General features: G+C 40.0%; 1 protein-coding gene across 1 annotated transcript in view; it reads left to right on the top strand.

Annotated features, from left to right (window-relative positions):
- Window positions 1–16,978, top strand: part of pappa2 (pappalysin 2) — a 59,006-nt gene that overhangs the window by 38,129 nt on the left and 3,899 nt on the right. Inside the window, exons 21-26 of the mRNA XM_072363043.1 lie at window positions 2,700–2,913; window positions 4,225–4,393; window positions 6,464–6,596; window positions 7,402–7,523; window positions 10,407–10,478; window positions 16,563–16,661. Coding sequence (XP_072219144.1) covers window positions 2,700–2,913; window positions 4,225–4,393; window positions 6,464–6,596; window positions 7,402–7,523; window positions 10,407–10,478; window positions 16,563–16,661 — 809 coding nt within the window. The remainder of the gene's footprint in view (window positions 1–2,699; window positions 2,914–4,224; window positions 4,394–6,463; window positions 6,597–7,401; window positions 7,524–10,406; window positions 10,479–16,562; window positions 16,662–16,978) is intronic.

The following is a 16,978-nucleotide window of genomic DNA, read 5'->3' as shown; positions in this document are numbered from 1 at the left end:
AAAAAGTATTGTAGGCTAAATACATACATATGCATACATGTACATATTACAAAAGGTAAATTAAATATTCTTTAGATGTACTGTTCTATAAAAACATTTTCCACAGCTATCTTTCAGGAGCTCTATACATTCCTTATGCTACATTTTGATAATATATTCAAATTGAAGAACATTATGATTTGAGGTTGGCATGATCGAGGGAGCTGCTATTGTGGAAGAAAGAGCAAGTGACCAAAAAAAAAAGCTCATTTTGGCCCGTCTCTTGAAGCTCATACGCTTAGCAAATGGCCTCGGAGTCTTTTCTCTGGCGATTAATTAGAACCCAATGACAATGGCAAGATGAGACAATAAGGGCTGTCATGGCTATCACATTGCTTCTGTAATTTTAGTGATTTCCTTAAAACAATACATTTTTCAAATGATTCCTGATATTCTTTAAAGCTACACTACGACCCATTCTCTAGGGTTCCAGCTTAGACATAAAAACTTGAATTTATAAATGAGGTTAGGATTGGAGGCCTGTTTTATTCAGGGTGACTCATGGTGTTTATTCAAAAATGCCAAGACAAAGCGAACTGATCCACTGTTGAATTGAAATTACCTTGAACATTACTGCTTACATAGTCGTTCTGTCAGTCAGGCTCTTTGCTAATGTCACTTGTCTCTGCAGTTTCATGCCCTGGTGTTGGTACACGGTCTTCTGTTACTAAAATTTGGGATGAATCCTAATAAAAGTATCTGTGTGGAATATTCCTTTCCCCTGCTCATGCTCAGACAAACATGCCCCACTTTTCTTCTACTCAGATGTCTACAATGTTTTCCAAAAACACCACTTGCATCAGAACCATTCCAAACAAATACCGCCTGTTGCGCGCATAATTTGGAGTATCACAGTACACGCATAAGTGAAAAACCATTACTTCTTCTTTTTCGAAAACAATGCCATAGATGCCTCCTGAAGGAGAACGTGATGCTCACACACTTAGCGTTAGCGGTTGGAAAGCCACAGTGAAACGTCTCAGTGGAGTCAGCAGTAAGAGCCGTGTATTCCAATCTAAAAATACACCGAAATAATTCTATTTGTGGCTTTTGATTCAGAGAAATCCATTTTAAGGCCATCATGCATCCCTCAGCAGTGAAAGCACACTGTGGTGTTCACAAATATGTGCTCTGTACACACAAGTGCAGCTGTAACAGATTTTGATAAACACGACACCAGCACAGTTTTTAAACAGCATATAAAATGAATGATGCTATGCTATTCATTACATTACATTTTACAGACCCAATAAAAATTGTAAAAGGTTTAGGGTCTTATGATTCTCCACAGAACAGTCATGCTTCATGTGGGGCCATGCAGGCATGAAAAATATTAGCTCGGGGCAAAAGTGAAGCTCGATTCAAGACGAAGCTATAAAACAAACCAGATTGTTTGCTGGGTCAGAAGTCAATCTCGGATTTTGATCCCATTTAGGTAAGGTTTTCAAATTTCTAAGTGTACAGTACAGTGCCAATGTTCTTGAGAAACTTCAGACACTTGGAATGTTTCATGGTTTCACTCAGCAATGAAAGTTAATGTATCATTTCGCTTTCTATGGAGCACCTCTGGTGGCACCAGTGGGGAAACAAAATGAGCAGTCACACATTACTAAGTCATGGCCAGAGGTTAATGTGACGACATGAGACATTATTGCACAGCCATGCTTTAGTATTCTGTGGGATTGAGACAATTAAGATGTGGCCAGATGTTACTAAGAAGTAGTTATGATTTATGAAGTTGTTGCCACGTCTTCATTATTGTGTGGCCACATTTGATCTGAGATAAAACTGCATTAACTCATTATACGGCTGTTCCTATCGCTGTTGCAGCAAGTAAAGGTCATCATATCGTGTGCCTATAAATCCCAACTTTTTATTTTCTCTGGTGAAGCTTTTGATATACTGTTGAAAGGTTGGAAGTGTAGCGGAGAGGCAAGCAAGGTTGCCTGCAAATTGCCAGGAATGGATGTTGTGTTTGTAACCTGGTAACAACTGAGCTGATGATGTCACAGGCAGCACTGACATGCTCAGGACGGCACCATCTGTTGTTAAGAAGCAGTGCAATAACTAATCCTTTGCTTTTGCCGCTGCTCTTGGTGTCTCTGCACGTCTGGGTCATCTGAAAGCAGAGCCGAGAGGCGCTGGCGTCTGGTACAAACAGCAAAACACACAACACGAGCTCAAATTATGATGCTCGCTGCTTGTGAGTCCATTTCACACCCTCTGAGTTCAAGTTGGCTCATAAACATTTGGGGGAAAGGAATAGATATTAAATATACCGGAATTCTGTTTTGACCATGTGTCGTTCCGAAGGCCCGGGTGCAGTTATGGTCATGTGACTCTCCAAAACTATTTGCCTTTACTTGTAAAATGTGAGTCACAGTAAATAACATGCCCGAGGTTACTTTTTCTAATTTCCAGACAGTTTTCATCATCATTATTCAAGACGAGTGAGAACCTCTATGCAGGTCATCCAACCATCTCAATGAAATAAGCATGAAAACAATTTTTAGCCACAGGTAGAACACATAGGTGTACACAGGAGTAGTAAGGAGGCAGAAATGAAGATGAACTAACTTTGTTTGTAAGTGTTTTTTCCTGCATTGAGACTGTTTTCCTCCTTTCTGGCTTCCTCTCCCTCTCGGGTTTCTCCCCCTCAGGTGACAGTGATAGGCTGGTGTGTTTGGAGGACGGGCTGTGGTCTTTCCCAGAAGCCTACTGCAAGATTGAGTGTCCAGAAGTTCCAAGCATGCCCAACACCAAACTGCTAACAGTAAACTGTCTGGCTTCAGGGCACGACGTTGGCTCCGTCTGCCATTACAAATGCAACCCAGGTTTCTATGTTGTAGGGAGCCTAAAAAAGAAGACACCAAGGTAGGTGCTGTTGGGAGCTTATTAGACAGCACCTCTGGAGTTTGGGGAGCATGCTTTATTGTTATCATCCATAATGGTGCACCTACTGTATTACTGCTTGTCCGTGTTCTGATGGACAACTCATTTTTGAATAGGAAAACTGATTATTTCTGTCTTACAAGCAGCTTGTGCTGTGTCTTTAACTTCTATTCTGCGTAGACAACAGACCAAAGTAAATGCAGTGTTTAATTGCACATGCCTCCCTGCGTAATGGAGGAAATTCCTTCTTTTCCTTAATTTTTACAAGATTCCCATTACACACTGCTTAATAGAATAAGGATCTTTGATTTAGATATTTTACGCAGCAGTATAACAATGCGTCACACGAACAACCAAACCCCCGAAAGGCAAAGTCTTAAATATCAATGGGTACTGTTTAAAGAGGTATTTCTCGACCCGTCAGCTGCATAACTGTATTCAGTTTCGGAACAAAATCCCATTAGGGTCCAATAAAATATGTACCGCTGCTGACTTGGCCTCGTCATCGCTTTGCCAGTTGTGTTCACCGACTAAATGCTCATTACTGAGCACAGTTCACATGTTCGTAATGAGATGTGGGTTTCCAAACAGGAGACGCAGTCTCTGGGGTAAGTTTATATTCTCCTTGAAATGAGTAAACACTCTCGCTCTTCACACATTTTAGTCTGTAATGGTAGCAGTGGAGTTGTTCAGATCATGTGCAATATGCATATAGTGCTTCTTTAATGTCCTTGATTGTGCAATACAGCTTAAAAACGCCTAACTAGCTGATATGTACCATCATAAAATCCCAGTAACAATATACATTTTATAGATTTATATTAAACTTCCATCCCGTCGGGCGAAAAAGTCTTTGTTTAAAGATCCATTTGCAGCTGGGTGTCCCTATGAGTTAGAGCCTCTCAAACATATGTGTAAACATTTTAAAAACCCCTGATGCTTCATTAGTCCAGTATGTGAAAGTTAACAACATTAGCTATTATAAAGCCTTAAACAGGCTATTTACTCTTACCTCTGACACATGTGCCCATATAAATATATATTATGACACATATTTTTGCTTTTACACACTACCTTCACCACACAGGAGATCTTTTTAGTATGAAATGAGCACTCTGTATTTTTCTTTTCTTTTTTATTGACAAGCAATCTTTCCAAAAGTTATGATGAACCTCAGTGCATCTCAGCATTGCTTTAGTATGTAAAGCAGTTGAGTTTTTTATTAAATGATGGGGAACTTTGTGCAAGTCAAGATCGCGTAGAGCTGAATGTATTTACTCCTTTTATCTCCAGGAAGTACTTTAAGTTGGAATGCCTGGAGGGAGGGCAGTGGGAGGAAAGTGGCTGTGAACCGATATCCTGCCCAGCACTACCTGATGTTTTCCATGGCATGTACACCTGTACCAATGGCCTGTACTATGACACTCTCTGCACCCTTCAGTGCCCGGATACTACAGAAAATGTGAGATTGCAACACAGTCATGAGACTATCAAGTCAGTTTTAGATCAGGGTGTGTCGATTTAGTCTTCCGTTCTATACCGACTGTAAATTAAAAACTGTTGCCAATTGTAAAGGGAGGTTCATTTTGTGTTATGGCTGGCATTCATCTTAACTATTAGTATGAAATGCGCATGTTAAGACATACAGTAATGTGAAAAAGACATAACATCCTTTTGGTTTATTTACATAATTAAAAAGAATCATCTGGTCCTGACCAGGTCTTAATGAAGTGAAAAGAGATATGACACTGTACCATCATTTATTTAACAAAAACTAAGACAAAATGCAGGAGTACTGTGTGAAAAGGTAAGCTCACTTCATGATTTAGTAGCTTGTAGAATTACTTTTAGCTGAAATAACTTCTAGTAAGTGTTTTCTGTATGATATTATCAGTCTCTGGTGTTGTTTTGGAGGAATGTTGGCCCCCCTCCTCTTTACAGCGTTGTTTATGTTCTTTAAGGTCTGTAGGCATTTGTTTATGTACAGCTCTCTTAAGGCCCACCACGATGCTACGTGCTGATTGAATGCTGACTGGTTGACAGTTACAGTAGTTTCGGCCGGCTTGAGCCAGTTATGGCCGACAAGCACCGATTTCATAATGAATGCGACAAAAATCCAAAAACCCCGAACAGCAACAATGCGCAGGTGAAAAACAATGACAACAGCTGCACTGCACAATCCTCACGATCATAACACTTAATTTCAGACCACAAAGTGGATCTTTGTCCACTTTGATTTCTGTCTTTTCCACAGCAGTGTCAAACTAAAGGAACATCCACAGTGCCAACTCAACGAAAAGCAGCACACAAGTCAAAATATTCCACATACTGATAAGACTGCACCCAAGTGACAGCATCTAGACATCTGTTATGAGGCGCCAACAGACAGCTTACAGTGATCTGTGTTCAGCCCTGAATATAGTTTGTGGTTTTTTTGCAGTTCTTATGAGCATCGCATGATCTGACCTTGGGTTGAACTCGCTGGGTTGTCCGCTTCTGGGAAGATTGGCAACTGACTTGAATGTTTTCTTCTTGTGATTAATGTCTTTGTCTGTAGAATGACGGACTCCAAATTGCTCAAAAATGGCCTTCTAACCTTTCCCAGATCCATGGACAACAAAATTGCTTCCCTGATTTTTGGCATTGCGTTAACACACACCTGAATGCTCCAGACCAGCAAACTGCTAAAACCTCTGCTTTAATAGAGGTGTTCACGCTTAGTGATTATCTATCAATACAATACAGTTTATTATGAGCACCTTTCTGGTTGTAGTTAGTTTTTCACACGCTGCTGCTGCATTTTGGCCTAGTTTTTGTTAAATGAATAACAACACAGAGTAATACATCCTGTGTCGTTGGTCATCTGAGGTCGTACTTAGCCATCTTATTATTTTCTATCATGTCCTGCTGTGTAAAAGCTTTCAGCCAAAAAGGGTGTGCTTTCTTTTTAAATGTTTAGTCATTATTGTTTAATTGACATCGGTTATTATTCAGCTTTTCAGCTCAAAACAACAGCGATTTAAAAGCATACAATACTACATTAGAAGCGGTTGGACTGTAGCGGTTAGACATCTAAAACACTGCATGTCCATTGTAGAGAAATTCCACGGGATATTCCACAGGCCTTCATGCATTGCAAATACAGCGGTAGGAAACTTTAACAATGGCTGAACAGAAATGTGCTTTGCAAGCAAGATTCCCGAGTTTGGACAACATCATGGTGAAATGCTTTCGATCATTTCTATAAAGCCCGTAGAGAACAACACTTAGGATTTATGAGTGTCATATTTCTATTGGTGCTACATTTTGTACGTCTTAAGAAATGTGAAATTAGTCATTTTTGACATGAAGTGCATCCAATCCATAAAGTGTGCAATTCATTCCCTCCACGGTTGAGTTGGGCAGAGCACCTCAAGTTTACTCAAGTACGGTGTAAAACTTTAATAGACTTTGCTTTCTCTTGAATTGTGGATAACAGGTCGTCAAAAGTGCAGGCTGTGCATGGTGATTTAGTAACTGTGCTTGTTGCCAGATTGAAATTCGCTGCACCAAGGATGGCAAGTGGACAGCAGAGTTCACTATGTGCTCCACACTTCAGGGATCTTGTTCTGCTCCTGAAGATCTCAACTCGGTGGAGTACAGCTGTGACCAGGGCATGGAAATGGGTGAGTGCAAACTAAATGAACAATCCTGATAATATCATTTACCCTTTGTTAAACACAATCAAGCCATAAATAGTTACCTGATTTCCTTTGGTTTGTGTAGATGATATATGTACATGCATTCATACGTAGGCGTAATGGGGGGATCGGGGGTGTTAATTGACCTGCGCAAGGTCAAACCCCAACTCTACCAGATGAGTAATGGCCCAACACTTATTCTCTTTTAAAAACTGAATGAGATCGGAAAAAAGAAAATCTTTTGAAGGATTTCGATATGACAAAGTCTGAACTTAGTCTTAAACCAGATCTATCAATAATCTGATCTTTAATATCAGATTTGGTTTAGTGCTTTTCAACAATCTGGAAGTCGCTGGTGTCTCATTTACCCAGCTAGCAATAACAGACTACAATGGACTCCTAAATGTTAGAGAGTGTACTTTAAATAGAAGGGTACAGATACCTCACATTGATGGTGGTATATCAGAGATTTGAAAGAGGAGATCACTTTTGCCACTGAGTTATTGTATTTTTTTGTGGTACTCAAATTGGCTTCATGTTTATTGTATGTATTTTGATGGAGAAACTGTTTCAAATTTGGAAGATGACACAGTTTTTATAAGAATATTCTGTAGTTGCAGTGAAAGCATCAAATCAAAAGTGACATCAGTAAGAGCCGGCCAGCATTTCTTCTTAAGTGATATAGACAGTTTGTTAGTTATTGCAGAAACAAAGCCCAAACATTATAAGCTTTGGCCATTGTATGCTAATGGCGAAAGGAGCGATTTGTTATTGTTACTTTTCTTTGCAGGAGCCGTGTGCTACCCAACATGCATTGTGGCTCTGCACATGGATCTGCATGACCCGGTGGTTCTGCCCAACGGCACTACAGCTGACGCTTTGAAACACTGGATGCTGCCCACCACAGTCCAGGTGAGACGCTTTGGCAGACCAGTTAAATTACGCATGACTTCGATAGCGCGATGGCTTGACTGACTTAAATAACCACAACTGAGGAAATAATTGTGGTTTTACTACCATTTGGAAACTCTTGGCGTGTATTGTCAAACAAAGGCTGTTTTGCTCACATGCTGCCATGCGACTAGTCCAGGATGCCATGAAAGCCGATCCACTGACAAACAGCGAGAGTTTCACACCAGAACACGATCAGAAAGAATAATTCATCCAAACATCTGGTGCTCTGAACAACGCCAGTGAGTAAGCTGAGCTGCTGCTCCAGTCTGACTCATCTCTGCTTATAAGCACAAAACGGACTGAGACAAATAAAAATGAATAAAAATTATGTATTTGACATTGCACATATTCACCACGGAAATTGCAGTCATTGACGTTCTTAATCACGTCCAATCTTAGTTTTAAATCAGGCAAATGTGCAGCTATGCGGCTCGTACTTTTTTTGGTCCACACTATGTGACGACTGATCGCAGTTCACTTACCAACATATGACGTATGAAAGTGTTCAGGATGCAGGTGTCAGTTTCATTCGTGTGCTGAAGTGATCGGCCACATTGTCTTCATCGTACGCATCACTGTGAGCAATGTTTTCAGACTGGTGTCTTTAACTTTGATCCAAAAAGTCAATACAAATGTTATAAAGTTGATAGATTATGCAGATTATTTAGTAAGCAAACAAAACACACCGGTAACTTTTTACAGAAATGATTTCAAATGTTCAAAAGTCTCACTAAGTAGCTTAGATTGTCTAAAAGGAATCAACTGAGCAAAATGCATGTGATGTTATTTGTTGAATCGGAATAAGTTCAAATGTGAGGTGCATGAGAAGCTGAACAGGCACCCTATGAGGCGAGCTCTTGGGTGGAAAGCTCGTGGGCCCTGGGACACAGCTGGTGGATCCCCCTGAAGAAGTTGAAGGAAGATGCTGAAGGTCCACCGAAGAAAGTATGGAAAATATGTGTGTAAATGTGTTTCAAAGCAGATATTCTATGTCAGAATTTTCTAAAAAAAATGATGCTATCCCCTGTTGCAACCGCTTATCACACCAGATCCACGTTGTGAGTGTGTGTTCGTTATCATTCAAGTGTTTTTGTTGCATTACTGGAAATCGCCGGGAGATAGCACGAGTAAAGGTCCCAGTTGACGTCAAGCCTTCTAGGAACTGCACACATCTCTCGCACACACAGTGTATACAAGTCAGTGAGAGAAAACTTGTAGGAATGTCAGATACTGAGTCTGAATTACGGTACTGTTGTTTTGCTTTAAAGCTGGGTCATGTTACCCAACATCATATCTTAGGGATCGCGAAAACGTTAATGCTGTTGCAAACACTGCTCCACTTTCACCTCACTTGTGGGTGGTCAGTTAGCCTGCCAGCTTGTTAGTCCACCTTTGCCAAGGCTAAATAGTTGGACTGAGGTCTGATTACTTACACCATATCTCTGACACTTTCTTGTGATTTCAATGCATTGTGTTATCTCAAACGCTTCATAATCAGGTCTCCCAGGCTGGGTCAGGCTCCACAGGAAAGCCCCAGGGTGGATCCACATTCTCTGACTATGCTTGATAGTCAGTCGGCTGTCTAGTAACCACCTTTTAAATTTCTGGGGGAAACTATTTGACAGAAGAAAACATTGCAACACAAAAACTTAGTTTGCATCGACTTTCTCTAAGTTGTGTGAACCTTTATTTTGCCTATGATCAAGTTTTCCTGCATAATTAGACAAGTAAAAGAAGCAAAACATCAAGTTGTCGTGACGTCCTACATACGTGGACAAAAAAACGTGTGGCTTAATTAATATCCATGTGATATTTTATGACAATCCAGGTAATCCAGGACCTCTATTCTGTCACAATATCACAAAAACATATTGTGGTAAATGCTTCACATACAAAGGAACCTGTGTATTTAAACTCTTTGTGTAGGCACAATTCCCATGTGATCCTTCCTGTATTCCACAGTAATCTTTTCAAGTCCCTTTTACTACAAACTACCAATTTTGCTCATACAAAGATGAATCAAAGCGTGCCTTTAACCTTGTATTTTTCCTTTTTCTTTTTCTTTTGCCCATTTTTTTTGCCATTCTGCTCCAATGATGATCTGTTTTCCTATTATAGCACATTATAAGCCGCTGATCACCACGAGGCCCGAGTATCAGCTTTTCATGCCATTGTGCCCAAGAAAGGGGATCAGCACCAGCTGATCGTTGCCAAACTGCAAACAAGGGAAACGTATTTGAGAATGAAATTAAAGGCCAAGTGTGTAACAGTCTGAGCGAGGTTTGCTGCGTGTGCTAGTTTGAGCTGTATTTACTGCACGTTCCGTCATACAGTAATAATGTGTTCCAAGAGTAATTGAGTACTGTTGCTCCCAAAAGAGTCTGGCCCTGCGGAAAAGAGGGGTGGAGGGAAGTGGAATTGCCACTTCACACCCTGAAAAAGCAGCTGTTTGACAGCAATTTCGTCAAAGCACTTATTAGATGTTTGTCAACCGGTGAAAGAAAGGGTTGTTTTAATGTTTGATTCGTGTTATACATAAAATAACATTTAAGGTAAGTTTTTGTTTAAAGTATATTAAAAAGCAGTAGATTTGTGTGGTATGAGACCAAATAAATGATCTAGCTAATCAACTCCAGAGTGACACTCTGTCATCTACTTTTTGGGGAATTTGGAAAAAAGTTGGTTAGTCTGGTCTTGATTTTTTTTTGCATCAAACTTACCGAGTCTCCAGTAAAGAATACTTTTGTGACAGTTGCGTTGTTTTCCTTGATGAACACGGTGGTTATCCATCTTCTTTGGCTGTATCGCTTAACCAAAGTGCTTATGTGCTTTGTTTCTCAGAGCATAGTCTGCACCGGGATGATGAAGTGGTATCCTGACCCTCAAAACATCCATTGCATCCAGTCATGTGAGGTAAGACAGAAAGGTAGCCCAGGAGATTTGAAAAATACTCTTTTCTTTTCCTTGTCTTGTGTTGTCCAACATAAGGAAAAAGAGAGAAAATATTGTTTCATCCAGATATCAGACTCACCCTGTTCTTAGAAACTGTCAGTGAGTATCTGTTTAAGTGGTGACTGATACTGTATAGGAGTCTGAAGAGAGCCTGAATGGCTAATTTTACTTTCTCCATGTCATAGATGGAGTATTTTTAGTGCAATGAAAAGTGTAAAACACATGTTAAAGTCAAAGACTAGATTTAATTGACCTTTCTAATTACATACTGAATCATATAAAAAGTGGGTTCCATAACACAATCTGGGCATTTGTGTCAAAGGGTAAGTCTTACATGGGCAACCTCATGTTTTTAAGGCTTTGAGTACTCAGGGATCACAATTCTTATTTAGTTAAAACTGAGATAGGGAGTACTTAACCTTAACAACAATGACAACATTTCTGAGTATAACCACATTAGATTTACCGTCTCAGCCAGACTTTTCCAGTAATATTAAACATGAAGTAAAACATGTGTATCCCTGTTGTCATTACTACTCAAAATACCAGAGCCAGTGTGCAATATGCTTCATATTTCATGATGACAAATCCAAGGCAGATACTGATAATCTTGCACTTTGCAGGAATCCTTTTCAAATCTGTCCAAGAAGCCCTTTTTCCAGAGATTCTGCCATTGCCAAAGGTCATTATGCCTGCCAAGCCTAATGAGTTATCTGATAAAGGAAAATAAATTAATCAAAGGATTATGTCAGATTAGATTAATTATCTTTGCTGACACAAGCCTTTTAAATCTTTCTGCTGAGTTTTAAAAAAACAGTCCACCTTTTATGTGCTGGACCTCCTTTTCAAAGGAAAAAAGAATAGTTTCCTGTTTTGTGACAAGCTTGCAGTATCAATTTGTTGGTGAATTTATCTATACTTGTAGGGATTTTTTTTGTAAATTCTTTTTTTTTAAAGTTTTTTGTAAAGATCCAAAACTTGTCCGCAACAATATGCATGTTGTTGCTCCCTGTCTGTGCCGGATCTGAGGGCCAATGTCACACTCCATTTAATTAATATTATTATATACAGTGTAAGTACTATATATTTTGTGACTCAAATCATGAAAGGATGTTTAAATTTTCTTCAGTGTTTTATGTATTGGAAGACAAAGAAATGCACGTGTAACAGTTTCAAAACATGAGTCAAGTTTTGCTCTTATTCGTGTAAGCAGGATATGATTTTTACCTCTACAAACATGTTGGAATTAATTAATAGTATCCATCCATCCATTTTCTATACCTGCTTTATCAAATTCAGGGTGATTTTCTTCTCATTTTTTTTCCACAAAATAATCAGATTTATCCCAAGCTGCTTTGTCACAGTAGTCCTGTCAGCCCTGTCCCTGTGAACTTAAGTTCTCACGCAAATTGATTATTTTTGACTATGCTGCTATGACTTTCCCTATAGTGCCACCTTTTAGATAAACATTATGTCTCCACATTCAGCAATGGCCCCGAGAGGCACCTCAGCAGAGCTGAAGGATTGTTGGATGAATTATATCTTGTGCGCAGCATAAGATATGTCATTTGTTCATGAAAGTTAACTTAATCTGCTGTTTGGTGATATTCCAGCAGTGACAATAAATCAGCTGAAATCATAAAGCCAGATAGTTTTGATCTGGCATTTGTCCGCTGAGTTTAGAAAAGGCTGGAACTACCGATGGAACACATAAACTGTTGATGTCTCACGGCTTTAAAGTATTCCCCCTACCTGCCAGTACTACATTTTCCCCTTTCACCTTCCCGTGAATGTTGCTAGGCGAGACAGTTGCTCATAACCCACTCCTCCATTACAACTCTGTAAATTATCCCAGACCACATGTGTTGCGTGCAATCTGTGCCAGATCTCATCCAGATGCCACCGCTCCCTCTTCTTCTCTTACTGTGCGTCTGTTTCCAGGTTATCGGTGTGAGTCGGCTCAGACATCTTCTCGGCCCCAGTACAGATAGAGGCCACTCTGTGATGTTTTTATCTCATTTTTAGCCTAACTAAAAGAGTGCCACGAGAGGCCAAGCATCTTTTGTGTTTTTCTAGATGTGACTTCAATGCATGAATGAGATGGACGATAAGAGCAATGAGTAGAGTAAGAGTTTGTGACAACGAGCCCAATTACTGACTTATGCATCACTTCAAAAAAGACATTTTGGCTGCAAGAGTAGAGTAATTCTGGTGTCTGTTGTGGTTTTCCAGCTGAAATCAAATAGCGACCAGTGAAGTATTAAATGAATAAGTAAGAAAGACTGAAGCTTTGATTTTCAGCTTTTCTGTGCACATCTGACACCTTCGGTTCTGCCTCACTGAACTGACTGCCATTTTGTCTGGCAAACATCTGCAAAAGATCAAGGTTTGAGCTGAAGAATAGATATGTATTTCTTTTTTTAAATAAGCAGTTTTGTTTCTTATGATTTGTTCTGAAAAAAAAAAAGATGTTTATTTGGAAAAACAAAAAAGCAAACTAAGACAAATGTGTTTCGCGTACAAAGGCGAACAGAACAGTAAATTCTGGCAACTTATTTTCAAGAATTTACATAGGTCTTTTTTGCAGTCGGACTAGACTAAACAGAGGAGGCCAATGTGCTCTCCCTTGGCAACTTCTTGTAGTTTTGGGGAGCCACGCTGTAATTGGGTTGCTTTTGTTATCCAGTGAATATCTCTCTTGCATGCTCTGGGCCTTCATCAGGCTCTCTCTTTATCCACCACCCTTCACCTCGCCTGCAGTACTTTGTCTGTAGATAACCAGTAAGCAGAAACGTTTGCTTGACCACTTTGAAGGTGCTCACCGGCTGCTGTTAAAGGTTTGAGCGCACCGAGCTATCAGCTCTTCTCTGTCAGACAGTTTGAAACAGCAGAAGTTTGAAACAGCAACATTTAACATTAAGAGAACCACAAATAAGTGAGCTCGGTTGTAAAACCCGATTATTGGACACGTGTAAAGTTAATGTTTCGCACGTCCGTGCGAGGAAATTGTCACTTTACAGCTTTTACCCTGCTTTGCTCTACATCCCATTACATTAAACTCTCCTTTGTACAGTGTTTTGTAAAATGTTTCACTGTCAACTTAGAATGTTTTCATATTTAGTTTTATGGACCCACACAAATAAGTCACACTGATTAATGAAAATGAAAGGAATACAAATAGCAAATGTTTTAAAAAAAAAAGAAAAAACCCTGCAAAGTAGTAGTGTATTAGACCCTTTGCTATGGAGCCCTTAATCAAGATCTTAATTTGCTCAATTAACCTGCGTCTCAAGTTAACGGCACCATTTATACAGCATGTGCAGTATAAATGTCAGGTGAGAAAAAATTCAAATGTCTCGGAATGATCCAATCAAAGCCCAAAACCTCTGTCTGGTTACAAATCTTTAGCATGACCCATTCAGTTTGAAGAAGCCAGCATCTAATTCTAATAACATCCAGCATGAAAACAAAAAGTTTGAGTCTTCTGGAGGTGAGAGAAGGGAAACTTCACAGCCCCAAAACAGTGTTTTAGACAGGTCTGGGTTAAGAGGGCTAAAGCAACTTCACGTGGGACGACTTGATACAATTTCTCTTAAGTAAAGACCAATACTTGGTATGAAGAAATAAATGAATAAATCGCTGTTCGAGAGGTCTGTAGGATTCATATCTGTGTTTTGTATTGTTCTGGCAGGTTCTTCTGACAGTTTCATCTTGAAAGAGTCAGCACCTGGAGGTGGAATATTTATGTTTCTAGGTGTGGGGCTGGCTGCTGCTTCGTCTTGCTGTTTTTTACTCTGATTTGAAGGGAGTTTCTGTGTAAAGATTATGCACAAACCAGCTGACCTTTTAATTACTGATGTGGGACTAAGGTGTGCAGCCAACTCTGGCTGCTTTACTCTTCATGGGTCTGTGCATTTCTCTGTAGCGCAAGGTATATGCTGCCTGGAGGGGAATAAAATTCTAATTAACCTTAACGTGCCCTAAAATTAACCCCATGTGGGAAAGGTATGGCTAATTTAAACAGTTTAAGAAGGGGAAGCTGAGCAAGTGAAATGCAGATAAAACAAATGGTATAAAGGTCAGTTAAAGATATTCTGACAGTCAAATGAAATGTGTCTTTAGGTTAAACAAGTTTGTGGTATGCCTAACTTTGGCACTCAAGCTAATTCAAAAATTTACATACAAGCAGTAATTTGGATGAAGCTTGTGGTGCAGCTGCTGGTAAAGTATTTACCCCGAAACGGAACGATTAAATAGATTTATTCATGCCGTGGCCATTTAGCTGGAAAGGCAGGAGGTTTCTTCAAGTAGGGACTTCTTTGAAGTGAAGAGAAAACTGCAGAAATCTTCTCAGCAGCTGCGCTCTCCCCCTGCACAGGTTAGGCTTTGAAATGTCTCCATCAGCTCATCAGAGGAAGCCAAAAGCATCTTTGGCATTCTGCATTTATTTTCATATTGTTGGCACTTCAAAGAAACCCTTAAGATTTAGAGGAAAACTTTAAAAGGCTTTCATCATGATGCATTTGAGATTCTGTGTAATCCAAATTCCACTTATATACGTGCCACTCCAGAGGGTCTCCCACACTGGCCAAGGCATTAGACAAGGCGGTTTTTCGGAAACGCCGTTAACCAGTGACGTGAATCATATCTAAACACTCGTCAAATGATATCCATCTGTCCCCTCCGTTTAAACTAGAGTCTGTCAAATTTCAGCTCGATGATATGTAAAAAGAAACCTCTCTGGCTGAAGCAGATTGAGAGAATCAGCTTGTGACACTGATCATGATGGAATGTCAAAAGAAACCATTGCTCACTCACTTCTCAAACGCAGTCAGTTTAAACTTGGCCAGCAGATCTCATGTCATTTTTAAGCACACTGATAGTAATCCATTTCAGACTATCAACACATGACGTCTCACTGTTTCAATGAATGCCACAGAAAGCATCAGGACACAGAGTCATCATTCTTAAAAGTTGGCTACAGTCACCACTTACCTACTCTGGGGCCACATTACTGGATTGTTTTGCCTGTGACGTTAGGCCTCAGCTCTAAGGGGCTCTGGAAGTGAGGCCTGCTGTAGGGATCAGACAAAGCTAACTCTCCGGAGCTACCTTTGATAAGAGGCCACTCTTATCTCCTGGCTGAAGCAGGGTCAGCTGGTTCTGATGGTCTTCTTATGTCAACCCTTTAAGTCTAGATTAATTCCAATTCTTCTGAGATGCTTAAACTATACCCTTGAAGAAATAAATGCATGTCAGTAATCTGCGAAGGAGGGTGTAAGAAAGAGTGTAGTTTATGTAGGCTAATATCTACTTAATTCCATTTGTTAGCTAAAATCGATCCAGTCTGGTTTACTGAGGTCCAGCAGAGCCCTTTCTATATTTTGGGTTTGACATTTACCCATTTCAGCCGCTCCTCAGCTCAGGATGAAAACACTGAAAAAGTGCATTTGGTTTAGAGCAGGAGAGCCTTCAAATACAGGTATCAACAGCTTTAAAAGATGCCAGGTCTGCATCTATACAATCCCGTATTCTAAGCTACCCTAATGCCTATGCCTGCTTTTTGTGACAAACAATCAGACAAATCAGGCTGAAAAACATGTTGCTTCTTACATTAGCAGTGTTGCATAACCACAGATGAAACATGGAAAAAGTCTTTATATACTATATGATATTGTATAAAAGGAATATTTTTGATCTTCTTCGATAGACAGAGGTCGCCTTCTCCCACTGACTTTCATAACTTCTGTCACAGCTGCCATTGACCACACAACGGGTTTTCTGTTATTACTGATTGTACAGCTAGAATCAGACTTGGAATAGTCTTTTTATTTTCATTCGCCTCACGAACATTTGTTCCAAACTTCATTATGTGACAAAGTGTACAACTTACTGAAAATCTGTTTTCTGGGAAAACGTTGAGTCATATTTCATTTTCTTTTTTGGCCCTCCCGGCCTCGCATGCCGCGTGAGGTTGAATTAACATTTGGAGGGTTATTATTTCTTAGTCTGTGACACTGTTTCTTGTTTTCAACTCGTGTCTAGCCTTTTGGAGGGGACGGCTGGTGCGACACCATCAACAACAGGGCCTACTGCCAGTATGACGGAGGAGATTGCTGCCCATCCACTCTCTCCACGAAGAAGGTACACAAATGTTTTCTGTGGAGAAAGAAAGATCGATTTCTGTCACTTTGGTGCCTTGTGCTCTGGTTTTCATCAAATTTTAGAGTCATGTCTAAAAACATACCGTACAGTTACACTCCCCTTTGTCTGAAAAGTGGCAAAATGTACGATGCATCGTGTGATCAGGAGCGTAGAGGCTGAAGCTCCATTCAGGGTCACATTCCTCCTGTTTACAGTTGTAGAAATCTGTCTCTTTTGGCATTAGCACTGTGCTGCAAACACAGAACTCTGCTACTCCCTCCTCTCTCCTGTTAGCGACTGGGCCTATTTAGTCTCCC

The sequence above is a fragment of the Leuresthes tenuis genome, unplaced genomic scaffold (genome assembly GCF_036924035.1).
Source record: "Leuresthes tenuis unplaced genomic scaffold, fLeuTen1.0.hap1 SCAF_14, whole genome shotgun sequence".
Classification (NCBI taxonomy): Eukaryota; Metazoa; Chordata; class Actinopteri; order Atheriniformes; family Atherinopsidae; genus Leuresthes; species Leuresthes tenuis.
This window is presented reverse-complemented; position numbering and strand designations above follow the sequence as displayed.